Source organism: Molothrus ater, chromosome Z (genome assembly GCF_012460135.2).
Source record: "Molothrus ater isolate BHLD 08-10-18 breed brown headed cowbird chromosome Z, BPBGC_Mater_1.1, whole genome shotgun sequence".
Taxonomy (NCBI): domain Eukaryota; kingdom Metazoa; phylum Chordata; class Aves; order Passeriformes; family Icteridae; genus Molothrus; species Molothrus ater.
In genome coordinates this window covers 11665764-11693263 of record NC_050511.2, presented here as the reverse complement: position 1 = coordinate 11693263, position 27500 = coordinate 11665764, and the positions used below count along the sequence as shown (strand labels likewise).

The window sequence follows — 27500 nt, the reverse complement described above, 5'->3', positions numbered from 1 at the left end:
CTGCTCTGCACAGGCCACAGCTCCTGCCAGGAGCCTGCTCCAGTGAGGGGCTCTCTGCACAGGCCACAGCCCCTGCCAGGAGCCTGCTCCAGTGAGGGCTGCTCTGCACAGGCCACAGCCCCTGCCAGGAGCCTGCTCCAGTGAGGGCTGCTCTGCACAGGCCACAGCCCCTGCCAGGAGCCTGCTCCAGTGAGGGCTGCTCTGCACAGGCCACAGCTCCTGCCAGGAGCCTGCTCCAGCACGGGCTTCCCATGGGGTCACAGCCTCCTTCAGGCACATCCACCTGCTCTGCTGTGGCTCCTCCAGGGGCTGCAGGTGGATCTCTGCTCCCCCCTGGGCCTGCAGGGCCTGCAGGGGCACAGCTGCCTCACTATCCACGTTCTCTCTCTCCTCCTTCACTGACCTTGGTGTGTGCAGAGCTGTTCCTCTCTCACATTCTCACTCCTCTCACAGCTGCAATTGTCCTTGTGCAGTACTTTTTTGCCCTTCTTAAATTCATTATCCCAGAGATGCTGCCACTGCTGGGCTCAGCCTTTCCAAGCAACTGGTCAATCTTTACTTTAAAAAATGTGTAAGTTTTTGCTACGGATATGAATTAAAGACTTTTCAGTCTTCTGGCCGGTTTGTTAATGATGAAGATGCAACAGATTTAATTTTTAAAAATTGAAATCATAAAAATTAACTGTTTCAACCTCAGAAATTAAAAACTTGTATTGAGATCACAAGTCCTATCTTACCTTCTGAAAGTTTTGAGGGAATTTTTTTGCATTTCTTTGAGAGAAACAGAGAAACAGTACTGTCACCACTTTTTGCATTATTTCAGGTGTAGTACTGCCTGAAAATTAGAAACAGATAGGTGCTTATATTCTCTCCACTGTGTCCTTAGCCCTCAAAGGTTATGGATCAATTATCTGTGTTTAGGGTAGTATGGAACAATAGTAATAACAACTCTAAAATTTTCAAAATCATCAGCGTCCCACTTACTTTTTAATGTATATATTTTGTAAGTCTCAATAGCTTTAGAAAAGGCAATAGCAATGGATGTGAAGAGTGGAATATCACAGCAAAGACAGAGAGACTCTTACATCTCATGGACAATGCTTTTAGGATACAAGCAAATCTGGTAAAAGCAATTTTACATTATTTCTTCTTTTATTCATTATTTATGTTATTCTGGCTAGTGCTCCTAAGGCATCAGCCAGCACTTACTTTTTCCCAAAATGCTCTTTCAAATGGAATGCAGTCTCCATCCTGTAACCTGGGCACCTTCCATGTCAGGTAGCTCAGGTGTGAGCATTTGATAGTGCTTCTGTGCAGGACAGGAGGCTGGAGCTGGGACACCATCCATGTGAGATCTCAGACCAAGAAACATTTCTAATGCATCTTCCAGGCAAGGCCTGTTTTGGTCTTTGAATACAGCAAACATTTGGTTTCTGATTCAGCAGCTTCAGGGGAACTGTAGCGAGGGAGAGAGAGCTCAGTCTGTGGTGATTATTCATGTGCAGACAGACAGGTTCTGTGTCTGGACTCTTGGCTGAGGCTGGTGGATTATTCCAGTCCTTGCAGCCAGAGGCAGCTCATTTGGCATTATTTTCTGGTAACTTTTCCAACAGCCTCTTTTATCCACAAGTGCCAAGCTACCGAGAACTGGAGTGGCCCGGTCTGAACCAGGCACTAGCCAGCCCATGTCTGTGTCCTGGTGGTGCTGATGAGGGAGAATGGCTCCAGCCCACCCATTCCTGTTCCTCTGTCTGCATTTGCCTGTGCCTGGCCTTGGCTGCTGCTGCCTGTTCCTGTGGCTGAGTCTGGCACTGCGTGGCTGGGTGCACTTCTGCAGCCAGCACAGCCACCCTGCCAGAGGCAGACTTAGAGCAGGGAATGAAGGGGAGAAATGCAGAGGGACTGATCAGTGTTAAAATTACCACATCAGCACAACTGTGCTAACTCCTTGATGGCCTTTTGTTACATCCACAAGAAGTTCTGAGTGTCTTTTTCTGTGGAGATCAGCTGCAGATGTGTTGTGCCTGAATATCTGAGAAACTGAAAATGTAAATGGAAATTTATGCTTAGGATACATATATAGTTAACACAAATATATTTTTAAAACCCTGTTATGAACAGCCTGATTGAGGAGTGAAGATCTTACTGATGAGCTTTGTGGAATATGCTTCAGGAATTACAAAAAGGTTTTCTTGACTGGAGTAGAAGCATTATAGAACTGCACAAACTATAAATAACTGTGGCAGCCTCAGCAACCTCTGACTTAATCTACAGGCAGCTCTTTGGCTCAAGAGCAGTAGGTGGGATATATTCTTTATATTTACTGCAATATTAAAATATGGATATTTATCTTTGAAGGGTACCATTATGCTGTAGCTTCACGTGTTTCTGTTGGTAATTAAGCAGTTATGTTTGTTTTTTTTTCTTCAGGAACTTTTGGGTTTTAAAATATTATTTTAAAATCATCTCACTGTTTCAAATGTAGTGGACTTTCTTTCTTAATTCCTTCAAATCCCCTACAGCCTTTTAGGTCTAGGAAAAGTTAACTCTGTCAGAGAAAGTCTATTCCTTCACAGCAGTTTACTCTTTGCTAATTCCATTCTTTGGAGAAAATGTACCTTTAAAAATAGTGCAAGCTTCTGAGCTTGAGGACTACTGAGAAGAATATGAAGGTTTCTACAGTTACTCTTTGTATTACTTTTTGTATTTTTTCCTTCATTCAGTAAGAATGCCAGTTTTGGGGTTTTTTGTTTGTTTTAAGGGGACAGAAAAAAGCCTATTCTTTTAAAAAAAATCATATTTAAGTGAAATACTATTGTTCATGTGTGCCACTCCCCTCTAGTGAATAGAAGTGGAATTGCTTCGTGTTGTGCCATGCCATTGACCCTCTAGCTGCAACCAGATTATGGAATTTTTCTTCAACTTTCAATGACAGAGAGTTATCTTTATTTCAGTGGAACAATGTGAACTTTTTTCTGCTTTTTCTATTAAGGAAGAAATAGGCTTTCATTTTTCATTTCATTTTTCATTTCATTTTTCATTTCATTTAGCAAAGCATGCTAAATTTGTTAAATCCCGTCCTTTGCACACACACAATGCCCAAGTAAAAATAAAATTAACAACAGCAAAACTGTAATACTTCTTCCTCTGTCTGTATATCCCTGGGTTTGAGTGAAAGTTTCATGCTCCTTGCCCCTGTTTGCATACATGAAGCATTTATTTTAACAATGTTTACTTTTTCCTTGATAGTTGAATACATTTTTGGTATAGTAATCTTAACTCTTCCATGATAGGTTGATGTTTACATTATTAAACCTTTGAGTAATTGATACTAAAGCTCGAGCTGTTTGGTCACAGATAGGTGTGTAGTTCTAGATAAAAATACCTATCCACATATTTTCACTTGGATGTTTTTGTTAAAGAGGTAACAGAGGAAAAGAGTTTTACAAAAATCTTGTGTATGTGATAAATATTCTGTCAAATGTCAGCTAACAAGGCACCAAGTATGAGATTTCTCTGGCCAGAGGCCAGTCAAATAGCTCAGCAGTCACCCTAGTCTGAACTCTGTACTTATCAGCCATGGAGAGAAATACATGCATTGAGCTTTCCATTTGTCATCTAAAGTACACAGCTAAAATATGCTCATAGCCAGAAGCTGATTGTTTCTATTTACTGCACATGACAGATGTATCAAGCTAGAATGAGATGAATCCTGTATGGGGTGGTCTTTAAAAAAAGATCTGTTTGTGTCTGCTTTTTTGCCCCTTAATTCATATAATAAATGTGTCATTAATCAGTGGTGCTGGTGAAAACAGCTTTTTCTTTTACACTGCCAACCAAATTTAGTCCATTAGAGTTGCACTGGCTGTGAAGGTCACAAGCCTAACAAAGTAAACAGCCTGAAGAAGTTGTATGAGATGTAGAAGTAGTGAACCCTAAATCAACATAAACTCTGATGTGAGGCAAATGTAAGCAGAAAAATATTTCATAGAAAAAAAGAGCATAGATCCAAGATATTTTTAGTTATGTGTAAGAGATGCAGAGGTATGGTGAGACTAAAATTTGCTCTATAGAGTTCCATATGTTTATTTAGCATACACACACATTAAAACCGACCCTAGAGATCCACCTTCCTGAAGCTTAAAGAGCAAAATGTATGAATGTAGCTGAAAGCATAACACATTCTCTTGTTTTCCTTCCTTTAGGATATTGTACATTTCACATCCTTGCTCTTTTCTGCTACGCAAAGATGCAGTTCACCCTTGTTCTTAAAGGATGGCAGATGTTTCTTTAAAGGTTAAAGCACTTTTTTAAAAAAAAAAAAAAGATAAATATTAAAAATATGAGGCCAAATCCCATGACATCTAGTTAGGCAAAACTCATACTCAGATTTGGGGATTTTAGCTTTTCTTTTCCTAATGTACTGTACTGTACATCACTTTAGTTTCTTCCTTTGTAACAAAAGGATAAACTCCTGTTTGTTATTGCACTGCATTTTCAAAGCTCTAATTTATAAATACTGTTATGGAATTGTTATTGAAAACTATCTCTTCTCTTTTCCAGAGAAATCAGTGCTTGCCCAGCCAACATTTGTTTTTGAGAAGAAGGATTGTTCTTTGAAGGTAAAAAGCCTTTTTTTTCCCCCTTTTTCATTATTGATAAAAATTGGTAAGAAATAGGGATTCTGTAGACAATTATCCTGGCAGCAGTATAAGATTTTAGCCCTGGTTAACACTTGTAATAAATGGTCTGAAAATAGAACAAGGAAGAATAGAAAACAAAAACAAGACTTAATGCATATATGCTGGACTGTTATATTTCGTGTTTCTGTCTAGAAAATGATTGTTCTATTTCATTGACCTTTCCATGCTTATTTTTTTTCCAGCGGCCTGCAGAAGACCCAGTTTGCAAAGTTGAAAATGGTAATCACCACCTCACTGAAACAGCATAATATAACCAAGTTATTCATAGGTCTGCCTATTTGCTGTGAAAACAGTGTTTGGACTCTTTCTATGAGCAGGGGCAAATACCAGTTACCAGACTAAGATTTTGTGGGTTGTAGAGCCACCTACTCTGTCCTAATATACATGTGCCTGTCTTCCCTCAAGTTCTTCCATCTCACCTCTCATATTTATCAGAAAGACAAGCTCCAGAAGCCCTGAAAATTGACCAAGTGTATTCATCAGCTGTATGAATTCCTAATTGTCTTTTTCTGTTTGCTTGGGTAATGTTATAATGTAGCTCCTCATTCTTAATGTTTTCTGAGCCCATGGAGTATGAACTGATTTGGAGTGCTTGCTTTGGGTTCCCTGAACTTAATAGAAATAAAGATTCCCCAGGGCTTTGTGACAGGTGTTGACTTAGATTCCAAAGCCCTCCTGCTCTTAGATACTGCCTTAAAGCTGTTCTCTAAGTCTCTCCTAGAATTTATGTTTGTTCATGTTTTAATTCAGTATTATAACATGGTGCTGATGCCTCCTGCCAATTACATTATATTTTCTTTTCTCTAGATTTCATTAGTTGTTCCAGAAAACGTGCAAGATCATCATCTTTGACTTTCCAGAAGTCTGACTCTCAGTCTAACACTGGTATGACATTTATCTCCAGTCATGTTTTGATTGGAGTTCTGTATTCTCATCTGGCAATGAAAAGAATGAATTCTCCCACCTAAGACATGTTTCTGCATTGTAAGCCTGCTGCAAGTAATGAAAACTTAAACATTGATACTTGCTGGTAGTTTCCAATGAAATTGTTTTTAATTAAAAATACATTATTTTTTCCATACTTAGATAATATTACATAAAGTAGTGAAAAATCCATAAATTTCATACAATTTTTCTGAATTGCTCACACAGTTAAGGGAGGATGAGGTCAGGAAAGGAATTATATCCCTGGCTTCTGAAGTGATCACTGTTCCCTGGGCAATCTTTAAGATGTAACAGTTTGCAGAAGGGCCCACCTGCCATCCAGCCATGAGCTGACTGGGAAGGCTCATTAAGGACTGTGCATTGTTTCCATGAAAAGGAACACAAATCCCTGAGGCTACTGTGCAGAGGAACTAATCTGTTTTCCACAATCTTTATTTAACATATGGATGGTACCAAAAAGGTACTTCTGAATTCAGGCACTAATATATGTACAGTGTATTTTTTTAAAATCACATCTAAATGTAGCCAAGAGGACTTAAGCTAAGTTTGGTTTACTCTTAAAGTTAAACTGGGATAGATATGTGAGAAATTTTAGGGCATGCCTATACCAAAAAATAAAGCAGAGTGCAGGAGGAAGCTGGAGTGTTTTCTCTCTTGACTGCCCACACTGTTTAAGGGATAAGTCACTGTCTGTTTCTGTTTTGAACCTTTCCACCTGGCAGTCTCCAGGACAGAGCTGATACAGAGAGGGCTAGCTGTGTGCCTGAGCCAGGCTGTGCTTCTTGGCCTCAGAGACATCCTGGGGTCAGCAGCATAGACATAACCTAAAAATCTGCTTCAGAAAGATGGTGGGTAGCAGACAATAATTTATTCTGCTGTCAATGAAAGCATGACATCAGCCTGGCTAACCTTAAAACTTGTCTTTTTTATGCTCCAAACAAGTGATAATTTAATCTCTTATTCTTTTAGATACAGCTCTCACACAGCAAAGAGGGAGATCATCTTCATTTAACATCCTTCCTACTTTCCCTCCCTCCCAGACAGGTAAATAAAAATAATTATTTATGTAGAAAAGCAAGTATTAGGCAAAATAAAGATGTGTGCAGAAATGCTTTTCCTGCAAGAAAAGCTGAAGTGTGTTGGACTAATCTGGTATTTAGATGGGAGAAAGGATTGTTTTATAAGGAGGACTGGTTTTTCAATAGAAGATAAGTTTCTTTTTCATAGTTGGGGAATCCTCTGGGGCAGGGGTGAAATCTTTGAATAATTTAAAAGCGTGCATTTACTGAGTGTGATACAAATTATACTTAAAAAACCGAAATGAAATTATGGTAATTACATGAATAGTTTGCTTGCAATATAATGGTGATGGTTCCTACAAGAATATAACTTTGTGTCCTAGGAGCCTGTCTTCCACTTAACCAGGGATCCAGAGAATATCCTCCCTCTCTTAGCACTAACAGGAAAGATGGAGTGGTCTCAAATCCTAGCCTATGTCTGTTACCAGAGTAACAGTTCTTGACAGTTACAAGTTCTTGACAGACACTGGCGTAGAGGATTTCTAAACAATGCTGAGAGTGCCCAGCAATTTAATAGCAGCAAAATACACTACTGCAATGAAAAAGTGGTGATTGTATGTATTGTATCAGTTGTGCCATTCTACAGGACATGGTGTATGTGTGGCATTGCACCCTTAAGGGGAAGGCAGCACCCAAGATTTACAAATCTTGGGGGTTCACGGTGGAAAGGAATGACAGAAGTCAGAGGTTCTGCAAAAGCTTAAAAAGTTTTACTGGTAAATTACACACTAAGCATGAAAACTGGTATAAGTCCTCATCTCTTATTATAACCACATGGTGTGTTTTGGATGAAGGGTTAAGCTGAAAGGGAAGAGAGAGAATTAAAGAGGATTAAAGAAGAGAAGAGAGAAAGCAAGAAAGAGAGAAAGACAGATTACCAGTCCTGGTTCCAGCATCAGCACTGGTCTGGCTGAAGGCATGTCCAGGATCCTGGGGCATAGACCTGGGCTTCACAGGGTACCTTTATATAGAAGGGTTTCCCCACCCTGGAGATGAGTTTCTCTTTTTAATGCAAATCAGTTCTCATGTGCAGTTCATTCTTTCTGGAAATGGGTCAGAGGCCTTGGGGTGGTCTTGATGGCCCTACAGCCCATGCCCACATCTTGGCCTCATTCCTGCTGTGCTGTGCTGTGTTGTGCTTACAGTTGTCCTGGAAAAGTGCTGCCCTACCTGTGTAGATACCCTCTGCAGCCACATCCTGCACTCTCTCACAGTGGGTTACTACCAGAAGTCCTTGGTTGGCTCCACAGTTATTTGGGTATCGGTGACATACAAATTATCCCCCTTACCTCCTAGACTTTTACAGCATCGTTGCCATCACCTTCTCACTGGTGTTTGATATCTTTATTAAAACAGTGAAAGCATCAATAGTGCACTGCCATTGTTCTAACTCTTTTCACAGAGCAGGGCAGGGTAAATTTATTTGCTATTTATTTATTTCCATGTGTTTGGGCCTCACTTAATCATCTTAAAAATGCCTAAAACTTGACCAGGTAGCATTCAATGTTTCTACAAAGCAGGAACACCTAGTTTTAAAAGATGAAGAAAGATTTTGCATTAAAAACATTCATTAACATCCAAAAGACTGTGACATAGCCAAGAAACCTCTGGTGCTTTCTTCTTCCAAAGTCTGTCCACCTGTAAAAACTGAGACAGTAACACTTATTTTGGAGATCTTTTTCAGATGGATATGTTGGAATATTTCTCGGGTACTACCAAAAGAGGGAGTGGATACAGAAATATTAATTAATGGTTAAAATTTGGATGTACTCATTATTTAATTTTAAATTCCTTTTCTGTAGTGAAGAAGAATAACATATTCATGACCTCAGCTCTTCTTCAAAGAAATTCTGACATCATCAAAAGTCCAAGAGAAGGTAACTGTCATTGTAATATTTTTTCACTGTAGCTCCACAAAAACATCCTTTAGTGATATGGAAGACAAAAAAAGAACAGCTCTTTTCCATACTGAATGATAGGCTAGGTATCATTATGCAGTTCATAACGTATGTGTTTGACAGTGTAAATGTCCTATGAACTCTGGTCTGACCATCTGCTCTGAGTACTTATTTCCTGAGTGGACTGAATGTAACCTTCCATAGTGAAATTTCACATTTCTAACTGAATACCTCTGCTCCTGGAGAAGGCAATGAAGAAACCTCTTGGCATCTGAGGATGCAGAATTTAATCTGAAATGCCAGAAGACATATATAAAACAAAGCAATAAATATAAGTATAAAGACTTATTTAAATATATAAATACAAATATATTTTGTAAGTACAAATAAAATGTTTATGTATATAACTCATTACTTTTTTATCCTGATAGGATAACACATTGCTTTCACTTCAGAGTTGTGTATTTTAGAAACCATTATAATTTAGCACAATATGAAGCAAATAAAAACAGTAAATATTATTTTTAAATGTTTTGAAAGTTTCAGTCAAGAGGCAAGACATATAGGTATGAATTAGATGTGAAGAAAAAGTATATGTTTAAACATTTTGTCTTTGTATTTTGCAAGGATCCTTGTCACCAAGTCAATTGTGGAATGTCATTAGACCTGCCACTTTACAGCCCCCACAAGCCCTGACCTGTCCTGAAATTCCTGTAGTATCTCTAATGACTAAGAAAGAAGCATGTGTTCAGGTAAAAAGAAAAATAATTTTACTGGAACTCAAATTAAGGAAAAAAACCCAATCAAACATAAACACTCAAAACAATCAAAACCAAACACCAAACAAACCAGTGCTGCTTTAAAGCAATTAATTAATTACTTAATTATGCAGTTAATTATTCATGCATTAAAAAATGCATTATTTTCAAGAAAGTTCCCATGTAAGTTTCAGTGGAATTACTATATCACTAACATGATATGAAATGTTAAACTCATGCTGACTGTGTTTGAAAAATTATCTCTTCTCTGCAGGCTGTCTTACCTTTCTGATATCAGGGTTCTGTAGGACAATCAGCTTTGGGTGTTTTGGATTTTGTTTATTTAGAAAGTGAGATTTTAGTATTTTAATTGAGGGCACTGGTTTAGTACCCAGCTGGAGGACAATTACATCTTTTATCCATATCTGTATCTGTCTGTGTATCTTTATACCTTAGTGACTCTGGATTCTAGCAGATCTGTTAATAGCAGAAAGTATACTAGCTCTAATTAATCCATTTGATTTTATTATTCCTAGCTATCTGAAGACAGCTCTTATTCATCCACTGAGAATTCAGTAAATTCCAAAATAGCAATGGCGTCATCTATTACCATGAGTCTTTCCAGCTCTCAAAAAACACAGTAAGATTTTGTTTATTATATTTCTACATCATCTTGTCACTTGGCTGGTTGCATGCCCTTTCATCACCTATGTCTAACATGGTACTAAGCCCATGCTATCTACACCCACACAGGCTCTCTGCTGTTTGTGTGCAGTGCCAGGATTTGTGTCTATTCACGTGAACTTCATATGCCATATAAAATGGACTCCTAACTGCAGTTAATCTCTGTGGGACAGGTGGTTTCTCACTGGCAACCAAGCCAGAAACTATTCTGGTTTGCCATCTCTCTTCTGACTGCATGTCTGCTGCATCTCATAAAAAAGGTTCATAGAAACTCAGGAAATTTCATTCTTTTAAGGAATAACCAATATATTTCAGCATATTGGACACAAGAAGCATAAAGAAAAAAAATACAGGATTGATTTGGAATACCAGGTGAATGCTGCAATTGATGCTCTACTTTCATTCACAAAGCAGAACTTCTGGCACAAGAAGCTATCTGTGGTGACTGTGATAGGCTGGCATTTTTGTGCAGCACAGACTTCAGAATTTCTGTGAGGAAGCTGATGTCCTCGGTGTAGGATGTTTCCCCATCCTCTTGACACTGTATGTGATGGAAAGAGCCCCTTCTTGGAGATTAATCAGATTCTAACTAAAAGCTTGGAAAACTTGTGTCATATGTGACAGAAATACAGTGCTGGGAAAACACTGGCTTCTGGTCATGTGTTTGATTTTGCACAAGGTTTTGCTTGGGAAACAGAAAGGGTTCAAGGCCAGCATTGAGAAGAAGTCATACTGGTGCAAAAGTGGGCTATTACCTCTCTCTGGGGACTGACTCATGAGAACTCTAGGTCTGTGGTTGTCTTGTGGTATTAATACTGCTTGCTGATGTTGATGAGGGTTTTTTACCTGGAAGTTGTGAGCATCAGGGTTACACCTGGTATCACTTTTGATGAGAGAATGACTTTTCAAAATTGCTAGGTATCTACAGATAATAGATTTCTAATGTTGCCTAATTCCCTCTCCTACCCAAGGAGGGCATAGAATATGTAAATTGCCAAGGAGTCTGTGCCAGTCTTCTACAGGGCTAGATGGACCACAGATAAAGATTGTGAAGCAAAGTGCCAGGGTTCTGAGGAGGCAAGTGAGTTTAGATGCACAGACAACTTAGATTCTTAATTCCTATCAGCAAAAAGAACCATTAGAATCATTAGAGGGCAGATGCTTGCTGTGATTTTGGAAGAACTAACCTTTTCTATTACATTTAATGCTGTTGTTATGCCCTCTGAGGACAACATGTAGCCACAGAGCACACTGGGTTTTTAGGAGAATCTGAATGGTGATAATGCATGTAAGAAAAACTAAATCAGCTGCTGTTGGTACTTTAAATTTAAATTTATTTACCTTCTGTCAGCTGCATAATATCTAGGAAAAGATTGGTGAGTGACTTTCTCCTGTGAAGTAGAGAAATGCAACACAGTGATTCAGTGCCAACAAGTTAAAGGTACTTGTGGTATTTCTTTCCCTTTTCTTTTTTTTTTTTTTTCACAAACACCATGCTTGGGGTGTTTGGGCCTCATGAATTCTAGAAGATCACAATACTAGTTCTATCACAATCATGGTAAATGTTGGTTCCTTTGACAGTTGAAAACTAATTTAAATACTACCAGGTGCCTGCTGCTATTCTGAGATTGCAGAAGGATGTAAGTGCCATTCTTCTGATCCATATTAAGTGACTGATGCTGTAAAACACTTGGGTAAAATCTTTCTGGCATTGCTGTTTTCTCATCAATAAGAAACAAATTACTTTATTAAACTCTGTATACATGCTGAACAGTAAGTGAACATTGCAGCCACATCTCATTGCTAAGAAAACAACTTTTTAAGTTTGCATTTAATTTCCAATCAAGGCTTAACTGTTGACATTCATTTATAAAATAAAATGCAGAGATTGCTTTGCTCTCTCTCACTTTTGCTCCTCTTCCACATCTTCATCTATTCGTTATATGATTCTGTGGAGAGGTGAGTGAAAATACCTTGTTATCCCTCCACAGTTGCTGCAGCTGTCCTTGTTCCATGAAACCACTAATTTTCATTTCCTGGGCTGACTATAATAATAAACTGTAAAGGAAAAAATTCCAGTTTGTTGATTCTGATGAAAAGCTTGGAAAACTTGTGTCATAAGTGACAGAAATACAACAATGGGAAAACACAGGCTTTCAGTCACATCAACTCAACTTTGCACAAGGATTTGCTTACAAAACTGAAAGGGTTTGAGGCCAGCACTGGAACTGGTGGCTACTCAGACCTTTTTGGACACTCTGAGAAGGCTAGTACCTGAATCATTCCCCTCATAATCCCATTTGAGTACTTGATCCATATTTCTCCTCCCACTGTTCCTTCTTAGTGATCATTCCGTGATATCAGTGACTGTGTTTTGTATCTCCATGACAAATGTCATCCCTGGGGCAAGAACACTTTGCATCCCTGACAATGCATCCTTGGCAAGAACACTTTGTTCTTGCCATACAGCAACATAAGGCTATTGAGGTTTTAATAACATTTTAAGGCTGGCACTTCCAGTTAACTTTCTCTTAGAAGAGAACTGATTGCATTGATTAATTTTTCTTAAATTTCTGAATATAATCAAAACAATTTCCCACATTTTTTCTTAGAAATAAGCCTCTAATTCTTGTTTTTTTAGCTCTTTTGGGGTGCTGTCCTTAAGCTGCTATTGGAACAGCCTAGAAGTAGCATTTGAAATGTCAGTATGGAAATTGATCACATTCCAGTGAATTTTAGTGAGGGATGTATTTAAGAATAAAAGCTCATTAACACACTTCAGATTTCCTGTTCATGGCCCAGAACATGCATAGAAGCTTTAAAGTCTGAAAAGACAAGTATTTTCTGATTTCTCTGTTTTGCTCCTAGCAAATGTGTTGTCTTAGCAACACATCAAGCATGAGAATGCTAAGGAGTATTTTTCTCATTAAAAAAGATTGAGAGAGGTAGTACTCGGTAAGCCCTTCATCCTTGAAGAGGTTTTAAGCACACTGTAGTTGTGAACAGAGAAACTATTTTAGAGGAAATCATCAAAGTTCTGCCAACAAACCCAGCTAATTAACAGGAATATCCTGTACATGACATATGTTATGTTATGCCCTCCCGAGGGTGATAAATACTGTGAAACAGAAGTAAGTGGTGCTGAAGAATGCACCACTTGTGACACAGTATCAGGCTGCCTTTCTGCCAAGTCATCCTTCTGGAACAGAAGTGAAAAGAACTTGCATGGTTTTGCCTATGCCAGCAAGACGTGCAGGATTAAGCACTACAGAAAGCACAAACAATGTAGAACCCCTTCATAAAAAGAACAAAACCAAACAAATCAAAACCAAAACCAAACCAGCAGCAGGAACAACTTCCACATAAAGGAGTTTACAAGGACTTTCCTAGTGACTTCTACAAAAAATGAACCCTGTTAATTTAAATTGGCTATGTAATTAGCAGGTCCAATCAATTCTACTTGTATAGAATATTCTTGAATGTAATCTCTAAAATATAGTTGGCCAGTACCAAAGGATTGCAAGTATTGAGTTCTCTTCTCATTTTATGTATATCTCTGGAACAGGTAATTGAAAAATGGAAACACTTTTCTCTCCTGTTTTACTCACACCTCATCTTAAGCCATCTGCTATCAAATGTATACATTTCTTCAGTATTTGTGTGTGTATGTGAATACATTGCCTTCCTGCACTTCCGAAACATGAGGAGGATGATGAAGGAATATATGTAAGGCACCAGGGTGTACATTATTCTGCACAGTAGTGGAGAAGTTGAAAGGATTGCTGTTAATTGTTGGTAGTCCTTTGAAGGAGCAAAAGGAAACTAAAGTAACTCATTAAAATTTCTGGAGTAAGACACTTCCCTGAGGAGAAGTGGCATGCTGTTTTGCTGCTTGTTCTTTGGTCTTAAAGAATGGCCTCAATAATCTTAATGAAAATCACTGTGATACTCTGTTCCTTTTGTGAAATTTTCCATAGAGAATATTCTTAAATTCTCTTAAAGAATTTATCTCATTACTTAGGTCATTACTCTTTTGTTTTTCTTTAATGCTAAGTGTGGTGAATCTTTAAAGTGCTTTACATAGTTCTAAATCACATTATTATGTTATTTTGTCCCCACAGAAGTCAGTTGCTCAAAGAAAGAAGTGTACAAAACAGCAGCAATTCAGATTTTGTGTTTGGGGAAAACATGGTTGAAAGAGTTTTGGTTGGATCTGCACATGCTGGCAGACTTTTTACCAAGGTCAGTGTACTTAAGAGTGCAATTACTTTTTCAGATATTGGTTCTTTTTAGGTTGTCCTTCTTTTAAAGATGTGAGTAAATATGGTTCCAATGTCTATTGAGGAGAAAATATCTAAGGATGTGCTGCTGGATGGGTAGGCATTCCTATATTCACCACCCTAGACAGGTTTTTTAATTACTAATGCTTAACAATATGCACTCCTGGATTTTTACTTGAAAAAGAGGTTTTTATCTCTTCCATGTAAAGTGGAACACCCACAACATAAGATAAAACAATGTGGTGGTTCCTACTGCTCTAATAACTTCCATAGTAACTGTAAAGAGGTTGGATACCTGAAGGGAAGCCTACAAGAAAGCTGAAGAGAGACTGTTTACAGGAGTGACAGGACAAGGGGAAATGCCTTCAAACTGAAGGACAGTAGGTTTGGGTTTGCTATTAGGAAGAAATTCTTCTCTTTGAGGGGGTAAGACCACTGTAAAACATTTGGCTAGAAATGCTGTGGAGGCCCCATCCCTGGAGGTCATCCAGGATGACCATCCAAGGCCGAGCTGGATGGGGCTTTGAGAATCCTGGTCTAATTAAAGGTGTTCCTTCCCATGGCAGAGAAGCTGGAACCAGATGATCTTTAAGGTCCCTTTCAACCCAAACCATCCTGTGATTCTGTGATAAATAAGTATGAGGGAAAAAGTGGACACCTTAGAGATTGTCCATGTTAAAGCATATTGTGCATGCTTCTGAGGCAGCTTATGCCCTGAAGGACTCTAGGACAAAAAAGTGGTTCCTAAGCTGAGGACTGCACCATTGAAAACAGATTTGAAATTCAGTTTTCAATTGAAGTAGGATGAAAACTGTATGCTTATCTGCCAGGTAAAAAGCTTGGCAACCATAGGTTTGGGGTATGTCTTCTGGCCAAGATTTTTTTATAAGGTATGAGTGAGACATTGAGCATTGTCAGGAGCCACAAGCATTTATTTAGACATGACTAAGAAAATTTATCTGCAAAACTGAAGATGATAGAAATTTTTAAGTCTTCTGAAGTTAAGTTTGTGGTGTCTGGGTGTTTTCTACTACTCTTCTGGGAACTTATGGGCTTGAACTGGAAATAAACCAGTACCTTAACACCTAGTTAAATACTAGTCCAGGATCCACACAAAGAGGTCATTCTTCTCGGAGGAAGAAAGATGTACTGATTCTATGATAGTAATATTAATTCCTCTAGAAACTGAAATTGTATCATGTGGGCTACTTTTACTCTGAAGCTATTAAAATTGGTTATCTTCAGCTTAGCATGCTATCATTATTCAATGTTCTATTTGATATAAATTAACATAGCCATTTTTTAAAATAGGAATTCTTATTTCCCCTGTGTTTTTCTAGAGTCCTGAGAAGCATCCCAAGCTGTGCAATGAAGCTGATTTACACAAAGGAGAAATGATGTCCATGTCCACAGGATCTTCTAATGTCAGGCCACAAACAAGTAAGCATACTCAGCAAATAAGCACAGTTAGCTTTATTATTATATCTTACTGTATTTTAGAGGATGTCAAATGAGTGGTGGTCAATAATTTTCATCTATTCTCAAGATATCCAGTCATGAGTATGCTTAGAGTATGGGCCAAAATCTATTTTCAGAAAGCAGGCAGAGTTTGTTTTATGACATGTGAACTGGACTAACTTCAGAAAGCATAATCTGAATTACTCAAGAAAATACTACAGAATATTATTATTTATTACAGATTATTATTTATTGTTTGAAGAAAAATGCAGCAACCTTTATGAATGCCTTGTGGACATTGTTGAATTAAAATTTTAGGCTGTCTGCTGCTTGCATTTTTCAAATTCTCATATCAATTACTTTGTTATTTTGGATCATAATTGTGGGACTGAAAGTTCTACACAGACAGACTTCAGGGTTTGTTTGTGACTCTGGTGTGAGATTTTCTGCTAAGCAAGCCATGTAAACCTAGGCTGTGAGGGAGTCCCCAACAGGCCCCTGTTGTGAGCCTTTTTGATAAATTCTGCACTCCTCTTTAGTAACAGATGTATTAGATCCTATGATTTGTGTAAGCATTCTTATAAGTAAAAAATTCTAAATATAAAGCCCTCAGAACTTGTGTATAGATTATGCAAGGATAGAGAGCTTTGTAACAATGTTGTTTCTTTCAAATATTGTCCCTCTCTGTTCCTATTAAATATTCATTATATATGTATTATTATTCTGAATATTGGGATATGTATACTTGGCATAACAATATATCAGATGAGTTTAATTTGGAAAATCAGCTTCTAAATATTTAGGCCTTGTTTCTGATTGTTCCTGTTTGTCCCTTGGGACAAACTTCTGCAACTATAAACAGCCCTGTTCAATTCTGTATGAGCCTTTTTAGTGAGGTATTTTGTATTCCTGCCTTTTCCTCTAATGTTTGTTCCTTTGGCCAAAAACTTTTTAATAACACTAAACAACGTCAGATACCACAGGTATTACTGAGGTCACATCCTGTATGACCTGTACTAGTTTTGTTATCCTAAAAATATTCCCAAAATATTCCCTGTACAGAAATAATTTCTTTTTTCTTTTTTTTCCTACAGAAAGACCTTTGTTGAAGAATGCAACACTAATTGAATCAGCAGCTGCTTGTGTTTCCAAGCCAGTGGAGAAAATCCTGTTAGATAAAGTTGAAGTTATAACTGGAGAAGAAGCAGAACAAAATGTATTGCAGGTGTGTATAAAACCTTGATGGTGAGTACTTTAGTTGTTGAAAAGAATATCTAGATCAGTTGCAGATGCAGCAATAACTTCAAAATAACTTCAATTTATATTTTAAATTTTGCCTTTTTTAAGCTATGCCTCAGCTAACCCATTTTTCTGTAAGTTGGTATGTTCTTTTTCATATTATATTTGTTCATTTTGTAGTCTCTTTTAGTAAGTGCCTATTTCAGTGGTATTTTATAAGTATATTTTATATACTATCTACATAGTATACTAGCTGTAACCACAATCTTAGAACTGGAAGTGATTTGAGTAAAGATGAGGTTTATGAAAAAAATTTTTGTGGAAAAAAAGCAATGTGTTGTAAAAGTAATATGTTTTATAGTTCAGCTAAAATAGCAATTATCTTTCCAACCTGGCTGAGTGTATCTTGTTATTCTTTGTCTTCAAAATATTATTTTCTCAGAAAACAGCAATTATGATTTAAAAAATCTTAACATTATTTTATTTTTGATTAATTTTTCTGTCTTAGCAGAACACAAAAGTTTTACTATCTTTGGAGCAGTACTCTTCTAGCAGTACTGGTATCCTGTTGCATAACATTCGTGAAGAGTGAGGAAGTAAGGTTGTTCAGCTTTTGCAACAAATTTAGCTGTGCTGGTGGATATCACAGACTGCTGCTACCCTTAAAAACACAGCAGCAGCAAAACTGAAGGGCCTCAGCAACTTTCTCAACAGACAAAGAGTTAATAAAGATGAAATAATTGAAAAAGTAAACTGGGACTCATGCTGAATGTTTTCTATGGTGAGAAAAGAGTTCACAGATCCTTTCATTTTAAGTAATAAAGGTGATATATCTATATATCTATGTATAGATATATCTATGTACCTTTCTGCACATGCTGTGTAATACATGGATGTATTAAAAGCCATATCAAAAGTTTTACAACCATAAAGTTGTAAATGTAAAGTTGTTATTTTAGAGCCAATGAAACTAGCGTTAGCTGGCAGTTTTCATTATGTATTTCTCTTTCAGATTAACTGCAAGCTTTTTGTATTTAATAAGCTTTCTTTAAGCTGGACTGAAAGAGGCAGAGGATCCCTGAGGCTTAATGACACTTCTAGCAATAAGCATGGAATGTTACAGTCAAGGCTAAGTACGAGTTAAATAAAGAAATATCCCATACAGAAAACAGAAAATAACTTTTATTATTGTTGGCCAGAGTTTATTTCAGAACATTTAAATCTGGGAACATTGTTGTATTTAAGTCAAGTTGCTAAGAATCTTTTTACCGATAAAGTTCTGTGTGTTACAGACTGAGGAACTGGGCTCACGTATATTGTTAGGTTCTCTGATGTACTTCTCTGTGTACATCTCTGATGTACTGTGTCTTCAGCCCAGTCACCAGGCTAACAGTTTGCTCTTTGTTGGTTCTGCTTTTTCAGCAGCACTGTTTCAAGACTCTTCTGGAATTTTGTTTTTACTATGCTGTCACTTTTTTGTACTGTATTGCACAGTTTCAGCAGATTACTTCCTTTGCGTGCCAGACATATTGAAACAAACTAATATATTTGGATACTAAAAAAATAAAAATCTCACTATATCAGGATTTTATACCAAATTAAAAAGAATAATTTATGAAAATATTAGCTGTATACAAGTGCTGGAGAAAACAGCTGCAGCATATCTTATCATATTAACCTTCTTATTTTAGTTATGCGAAATCATGGTAGCTTGAGACTGATTCTCAACACCCAACTGTGGGAACAAATGGTTATAAAAAGAGCAAACAGAAAGAGTCTGTGCTTCACTGCCACAGATCAAGAGGACCATTCTGTTCAAGTATTTCTAACTCAGGTGAGTAGGAGACAACAGCTGCACCCAAAACCCCACTTCATGTAGAATTCTGAAGGGTTGCTGAAGGTTGATTTTAGCAAATGGCCTTCATGCTCTATCAAACTGTGCTCAGCTTAGATGTTACATGACTTTTATTATGGAATGCATTAGAATCAAAAAAACAGGTGTGATGATATGATCTGGCCTTAAGACAGACGTTTCCAGACTCTGGTTCACATACCACCAATGGAATGGATATCATTCCAATAATATGCAGAAATGGCTCTTTTTAAATGAAAGCAATACACTTAAAATTTCTTCACAGGTAGTTAACATTTTGTAAATTACTCTGGTAAAAGGCAGCAGCTTTCTGCCATGGTTCTCAACACAGCACTTGCAATAAATCCAACCAGGGCAGGACCCCCATTTCTCAGTTGAGAAGGATACAGAGTTCCAATATCACCTTGTGTAAGACCCAAGGGTGTCCTGGGAACCCTGATTTTCCCCAGCAAGGGCTAAATTGGAGAAGGAAATGTGCTGGACTTATTTGCAACTAGATAGCACGTATGTCCCAAGTTGGAAAGTGAGAACATCCACATGAGTCTAAGGATGTTTATGGTTTCCCCAGCAGATCTTTCTAGGAAGGATTCAGCTTGCTGGGAAAGACAAATAAATCATCATTTCTAGGAAGTGTCACATATCATACACAAGCAAAGCACCATGCAGTGTATATATATGCAAGTACTGTAAATCTGTCACTTCTTAACAGGGATTGACTTAACTGTGGCTGTGCTGGACTGCTGGTCTGCATGTGAGAACTATAAATGTCCTGATTTCCAGGTGTACTGCACTGTTTTCATAAAGAGTGTAATTTACATTCTGTAAATTTGTCTTGGCACTACTGGGCAGTAAAAATAGACATGTATGAGGAAGTCACAATATATGAGAGCTGTATGGGTGTGGCAAGGGTTGCAGGAAGCTGCTTCTACAGACACTGAAGAGGCTTGTTATCCATCCCTAGAGTATCCACCTGGAGACTGTATATATTAACGTGTCAGGGCTTTCATACTTCTAGAATCAAGCTCAGGAATCATCCAGATATCAAATACTCCATAAAAACTGATCTGTTCCTCAGGGAAAGTAATTTTTAAGCTTATGTTTCTTGTAACTATAGAGAAAATAATCAACAGCTGCATATAAAGCTCAGGCAACATAAAAGAACTTCACATTATTTGTATTTAATATTTGGATGTTAATTATTAAGTGAGGATCTTAAGCTGATAGTTTTTATTAGAAAGGACAAAACACAACTCTTTCAATATTTTTAAATGAATTTTTTAAAATAGATATTTTTCTCAGTTGTTTTGCACTGTATACATTTTATGTTCTGCAGGCAAGCTCAAAAGACACTGAACACCTTTATGCAGCAATACATCATCGCCTTGTGGCCTTGCGAAGCTTTGCTGAGCAAAAGCCAGATGCTCATCAGGGAGACACAGAGTCAGAAACAGCTTTTCAGCCATTAAACTGTGATAGTGATGATGAAGATGACGAAGAACTAAGTCAAGTGAGCAGCACTGGATCTGGTAAGTGGAGCTTTTGCTGGAAATGTGTAATCCTTTCAGGGTATTTGCTTAAAGTAATGAAAATTGGACCTTTTTTTTTATGTTGACTATAACTTTTATCTGATACAGATATGCCTTTTTCAAGTACAAGTCACGTAATTCCTTTTAGTATTTTGATTTATTACTGTTAAAATGTAAGATTTTGCCAGCTAAAGTAGCAACACATTTATAGCCATGGAATACTCTTGACAAAAGCTTCAGGTTTAAGAAACTTTATATTATCAATCATTATCTAAATGCTATATTTCAGTAGAAATTACTAGGGATGTTGAGATACTGATTTTACCTTGAGTGAGTGAAGAATGAGTCCATTCACATCAGTGACTAGCTTGTTACTAAAAGCCTGGAGCACAATGTCATTATGAAGATATTTATTATGTCATGGTTAACTTTATTTAAAACGTGTTCCTTGACTGTAACAACTAGCTCAACTAGGAAATCTGCGGGACAACATTTACACACCATTTCTGCCAGCTTTCTTCACCATAACAAAAATCTAGGTTTCTCAGAGAGAAAAATGACACCAGAATAGGATATTAATGCCTTAGCATTTCTTTTAATGCAACTCACAATAGGGATACAGTCACATTTGCAGACAGTAAGGCAGAAAGAGCTGTTAAACCTAAAAGCTATTCTATCTCAGCAAAAGACAAGTCATATTTCTGGAGCAAATTCACTGCTTGTGTCAAACTGCCACAGGGGATACAGGAGCTTCTAATTAGGTGTGATTTTTCAACAGATGGACTACATCAGGCAACTTTGAGTTGTTGCTCACAGGATTTGCTTCCCTCTGCAGCTAGGTAACATACTGTCCTTATATTATAAACATTCCTTTCAACAACTATTCATCAAGAATCAAGAAATGAACAGTAACAGCTATAAGTACTGTTCCCCTAAGGAAAAAAAATCTCCTTTATCATAGAATCATAGAATATTCTGAATTGGAATGGACCCTTAAGGATCATTGAGTCCAGCTCCTGGCCCTGCACAGCACACCCCAAGAGTCACACCATGTGTCTGAGAGCATTATCCAAATGCTTCTTGAGCTGGATAATGCTGTGACCACTGCCCTGGGGAGATGTTCCAGCACCCAACCACCCTCTGGGGAAGAACCTTTTCCTAATATCCAGCCTAAACCTCCCCTGACACAACTTCAGGCCATTCCCTTGGGTGCTGTCACTGGTCACCACAGAGAAAAGATCAGTTTCTGCTCCTCCTCTTGCCCTCATGAGAAAGTTGAAGACCCCTGTGAGGTGTCCCCTCAGTCTTTTCTTCTCCAGGGACAACAAGCCAAGTGACCTCAGCTGCACCTCATACATCTTCTCTTAAGGCCCTTCACCATCTTGTTATCCTCCTGACAGACTGCAATACCAAACAGATATACAAGTTAAATATTTATTTTGATTTGCAGAAACTTCTGATACAAATATTCAGATTGCAGCCAGCAGACAGATTCTGAAATGTGTGAGGTGTTGGTTTTTTTTTTTGTCCTTTCAGTCTAAGCATCTGTGCCTCATTTATTCCAGTTTGTAACAACAGTTTTAACAATCCCTTTTCAAGCACTTTTTAAATGGCTTCTAGCTCTTCTGCTTATTTTAATCTCTTCTCAGAACCACAAGGTTTTAATTTGCACAGATTTCAGTTACTGGTACCCAAGTCACTCTCCACCTTCAGACATTCAATCTCACTCATGACTGTCCCTGGAGCTCCCTTTTACAAAAATGGAAGAATAATAGGCCTTATGGGTTTTGAACAGGAAGAGGTCAGTTTTAAATATCAGCATACAAATGTCCATTTAGATACAAGAGAACAGATCCTGGTTTTTTAAGAGCGTTAGTTTTAACATTTTAATTTTCATTCTTTCATTTTCATTGAAGGGTGTATGTGAATAAGTAATCTTCTTTATATTGATGTAACTCAGTTTCAGAGATTACCTCTCCTTAAGAAAATATAAATGTTAAGAAGCCTAAGTCCTCAGGGACTGTTTCTTTACAAAAGATATGAGAATTTACAAAATATGCCTGCATTTTATGTCATTCCATTCTATTTGTTTTTCTCAACCCCCCCCCCCCCCCCCCGCTGTGGTTTTCTTTTCTTAATATAGCAATTTCCTTCTTGTTAAAATGAACTCATGCAGTTGCCTAGATGATGTATTTCATGACACTGTAAAAGACATCAAAAATTAGATCTTTATTATCTTTATAGTATCTTTATAATGATTGTCTTTAGTGCTTGAGACTGAAGAAGAAAGCAAATATGATATACTTAGTAAGTGAATTATGGATGTTTAAGTGATTGTGTATATTTGCAAGACTGTTGTAGGCATTCCTTACAGAAAATTCTTAATCTACAGTATGTTAATGCTATATACAGACAATGTATAAGGTAGCAGAGATTTTTGTATGATTTCATGAGTTCAGTATAGACATTTATTCCAATATTTTTTAAAATTCCTAGTTGATTTGCTTTACTTTTCATAAAGTCCATAAAGAGAAATTTGCTGTGCCTGATATTTTTATCAGATCATATTTTACCAGTTACAGCCTAAATATTTTTACCAACAAAATGCTCTGTAAATCTAAGTGGAGAGAAAAAGAACAATTAACCTTTAAATAGATTTTGAGAGTGGATGGGGCCAATAAGTCTTTGGAAAGTATTTATCTTTTCTCTCTGCCTATAAAGTGAGCTGAGGAAGTGAATTTTGACTGAACAGTAAACTTCTTGGCTGAACAAAGTCAAACAAGTAAAGTACATGGGAGATACAAGGACAGCACTGTCACTAGGCAAAGAAAAGTTTTATGCATTAGTTCTTATACTCCACCTCACTGATCTGAATTCTTCTCCTAACATCATCCTGATTGAGGAATCATCTCTTTTGAGTGAGGTGTCCTCTCTGTAATTTTATCTTAGAAGCTATTAGAATGAATTCAAAGATTCTGGAATCTTGGACTGGGTAAGTCCCAAGAAGTACCATACCCAGCCATAGACCTTACAAGAAAAATCACAGCATGCAAAGATATAAGAGTGTATCCCATATGGATCCACAAAGAATTGCATGGGTTTTCGAGACTACTGGTATTGAGAGCCCGTAGTCTCCAAACACCAGTAGTGTGTTGGTCTGAGAGCCAGACAGTATCCTAATATACAAATGCAAAAAAGCACATGCATTTGCAGAACTGAAGAATGTTTTAGGGACCCTTTCTGGTCCACTCTACATATACTCCCATCTCAGTTTCATGAGGACTCTCTGTTATGCTGCAGTTTATCAAGATTTAAAATGTTACAAGAGCTTTCTTTCTATTTTGCAGTAAAGTACTTTTAAACTTCTTAAATGAACTGGCTCTTCAGCAACTCCACAGTAACTCGTGAAAAACTGCTTTGTTTGGCATTTCTTGTCAATTTACTTTAAATTCTTCTCAGTTGTTAAGGATTCCAAACTATAAAGCTAACACACACATACCTGATGGTGATTAAAACTGAGGAAGAAGGAAAAGTTAAGAATTAACTTCTTTGGAAGTTGGAGTTTCTCTATTCTTTTCAGCAGGCACCAGTAATATCTAAAGCAGAGAAAAAAGACACTCTATGATTGGTTTTAAATGCTCCCATATCAGGAAAAAGAAGGGGGAAGAGCAGGTTTAATATTCTGACAAACACAAACTTTCATTTCACTTGTAAAAGATTTTAAACTCTTGGTAAGTATTTAGGGGTAGCCAGATGGTAGTAGCAATTTCTAAGCAGATACTGTGGTAGTGGTATTATGTGTCTGACATTATTAGTCAGTTCTACCTACTTTCTGCAGATGAGTCAAAGTCACAGAGATTACGCACCAAAACCACTTTCTCATAACCAATGAGCTGTTTGAAGGTATGTTGGATTTCTCTCAGTTTTCTGAGCATCTGTAATGAAGTCTTAAAGCAGTGTACCTCCATAGAGTGAGATAATTTGCATCCCGGGTACATTGCCCTACCTAGACATCAGATTCCTTAGTGTTTTTTGTGCTTGTCTTTATTGACTTGGAGGGTCATAGGCTTCATTCATGATTCACATGCTCAAATATTTGTGAATAATCCTCTGTTATCTAGTTACCTATTTACCTAAACCAGGAACTGATCATATCCAAACTTTAACCTACTGCTTTGGTATTATGAAATGCTGGATTGTTTCAAAACATGAATATGCTCAAATAAGCAAGATTTTTTTCAATAAATTCTTTTCCAGATCATTCTAGATGGAACCGCAGGCAGTCTGTTGTCTGCTCATGATATCTGCCAGAAGTTACAACAGCTCAGCTGGGAACTCATCTTCCCAAAATGTCTAAGCTGACTCATCAGCCCCTGGAGGGAGGAAATGAGATGCATATTACTTTATTACTTTTAAGTAGAGATTAATTTTAGAGACAGCTTAAGTTTAATTCATTGAGAAAGAACTTCAGATGCACTATTGAGGATTCCAGGCAGCCTGCTTTGCACTGAGCTGTGAATAACACCATGGATTCCAATAGTCAAGAACTGTTACAAAAGTCTTTCAATTTTAGAATTAAATATATTTAGATACATTATTAGAGTGAGGAATTTTATAGGGGATAAGTACTTGTTCATCATATTGATGGATAATACCACATAAGCACGAACTAATAATAAATGTGAATAGATATTTGTTACTTTTAATCTATTATTTAAAAGATACATTTGGAAAGCTTTAAATTTTGCTTCACTGAAAACATTTATTTAAAATTGTGTGGTAACATTCAGCATCCTGTTTGCAAGAACATGCAAGCAAAACCTGGGGTGGCAGTTTAGCATGACCAAGGCCTATAGAAACTAGCCCCTCTAGAAACACCCCCTGTACAAGGGGTTATATTTAATGTTTATTTTGAAAATATCTGGAGTGGTATACTTGCTGCAGAATTTTGTTTAAGGGAAAAGAACCATGATGTGCATCTTTCAGCTGTATGCACCAAAACAATTCACCATGAAGAAATAAAAGCCCGTTCTAAGGGCTATATCAGCTTTAAAATTTAAAGTGTATCTGCTTGCTCATGAACACCTTTCTAGCTGAACAAAACAAACACCTGCACTTGTGTATATTAACTGTCCCTTTGATATACACAAATAAATGCATGCACAGTACAACAGGATATTTACATTAAATGTGTGAGATTATCTGAGATTTTTTCTGCCTTAGCTGTTGCTATTCCTAACAGCATCATTCATAAGTATGTTACACATTCTCATGTGCACAATAATTCCAACAGTGGCCAAGACAGTTGCTCTGTAGAAGTCATTCCACAAATTAATGCCTTCTACCTAAACATTTTTGTGAGAAAAAAACTCCAATTCACCTGTGAATCAAGACTTGCAGGGTCATTCAAAAGCCCATGCAAAGTCAGACACACTACTTATGTTCCATGTTTTCATTCTGTCAAAATTAGAATTTGTCTGCAATCTCTCCACTGCCACTTCCCTGATCTCCTGCACATTGTTTGTCATCCTCAGAGCTGAAACAATGTTCTGAAATATCTCCAGTCCTTTTAATTAAGGTAATTGTAATGATTTCTCAATCTAAAAAGCTGCAACACACCTGATCAGTCAAGTTACAATTTAGTTTTCCCATTTGAACATGGTATGAAGTTGGAACAGTACTAGTTTCTTCCTGAATTCTCAGTACACTGCCAAGATTAGTATCCAGATGAAACTGAAATAGTTGTCTGGATTACACTGAATGTAATGGCCCACCAAAATTAGCACTTGTCTGACATTGATTTAGTATTTGGATGACAGTAAATTTAAGTGGAACTTGATTTCTGCCTTCAGGAAAAAGGAACTGCTTCCCAACAGAGCACCTGTGTCAAACAGTGAAGCATGGAGATTCTCTTTGATTCCAGTCTGCCAGTAACAAAAATATTGTTTCCATAATGAGCTGTACATTGTGTCCTTTGTTATCAGCCTCACTCCTGACCACCACAATATTTACATCACTGACCTTCATATTTCATTGCTGCAACTCATCCTCAGGGACAAAGCTCCATGTTATAAAAACTCAGGCAGCTGTAAAACACAGCAGCCCTATGTATTTAGCAACAGGTCACGGTGATATGTTTGCCCTGGAGTTCAGCTGGCTATGAGCTGAATGCAGAGTTTGATTTCAAAGTCTGTCCTGATAATCAAAGCTTTCTGTGGAATGGGATTTAAGCACCTTAGTGACACGATACCCCTCTAAATTCTACTACAGCTGTAAAATCCTTGGTAAATGAGGAAGGTTTTTTCCAGGGCATGGACAACAGAACTTTTTCAGACACAGGACTTAAACTTTGTAATTTGCTCCCACAGCATACAGAAAAAGGTTTATAAATAAAAGCTATTTTGATCTGCCTCTTCCCAAGATCCTTACATGTATACACAAATACACATATAAACACATACACTCATGTGCACACATACTCAAACATGAAGCTTCATCTCCCAAAAGCTGAGGAGGAGAAGAGATGTTTATTTTAAAGACATTGGATACTTTGGTAATAGAGGAAAAAATTTTTGCTCTTAAAAACCTAATTATGTGTTCTCTTTAGTCTCATGGCACTAAAGTTGACTGTTCCTCAAACCTGAAGGTACACCATTATGTAATGTATTAAATTGGTTTTAAAATGTAGTTTGTCATTTTATGACACCTGGAGAGCAATTTCCGCACTTCAACAATAAACAATTTCCTTACCACTTAAATTTCTGTGTAACTAGTAGTCTTATTTTGCGTCCTAGTTAGAGCTTCCATTAGTTAAGAGTTCCATGCTGTAGAATCTCAAGACTGCTTTCCTAAGGAAACAATATGTAAGTGGTTGTGCATGCCATCCACCTATCTGTCAAACACACACTGAGTCCACTGTTCAGTTTCAAAGAATTGCACAGGAGTTAGAATGCTCTAAGACAATTTAAATTCTTCATGAAACTTGGCAGTTGCTGAATGACAGAAATCAGAGAAAAGCATCCTTTGAGGAAAAATTTTCAGGGTAAAATTGGTATTT

At 37.4% G+C, this 27500-nt stretch overlaps 1 protein-coding gene across 1 annotated transcript in view; it reads left to right on the top strand.

Annotated features, from left to right (window-relative positions):
• RANBP3L (RAN binding protein 3 like) overlaps nt 1-27201 on the top strand; it is a 32591-nt gene extending 5390 nt beyond the window's left edge. The window contains exons 2-15 of the mRNA XM_036403988.1: nt 4564-4622; nt 4886-4922; nt 5511-5588; nt 6618-6692; nt 8530-8604; nt 9253-9377; nt 9920-10023; nt 14189-14309; nt 15688-15787; nt 16900-17030; nt 18057-18177; nt 18736-18878; nt 20251-20443; nt 24701-27201. Coding sequence (XP_036259881.1) covers nt 4564-4622; nt 4886-4922; nt 5511-5588; nt 6618-6692; nt 8530-8604; nt 9253-9377; nt 9920-10023; nt 14189-14309; nt 15688-15787; nt 16900-17030; nt 18057-18177; nt 18736-18878; nt 20251-20443; nt 24701-24744 — 1406 coding nt within the window. The 3' untranslated portion in view covers nt 24745-27201. The remainder of the gene's footprint in view (nt 1-4563; nt 4623-4885; nt 4923-5510; nt 5589-6617; nt 6693-8529; nt 8605-9252; nt 9378-9919; nt 10024-14188; nt 14310-15687; nt 15788-16899; nt 17031-18056; nt 18178-18735; nt 18879-20250; nt 20444-24700) is intronic.
• Nucleotides 27202-27500: the final 299 nt, after the last annotated feature.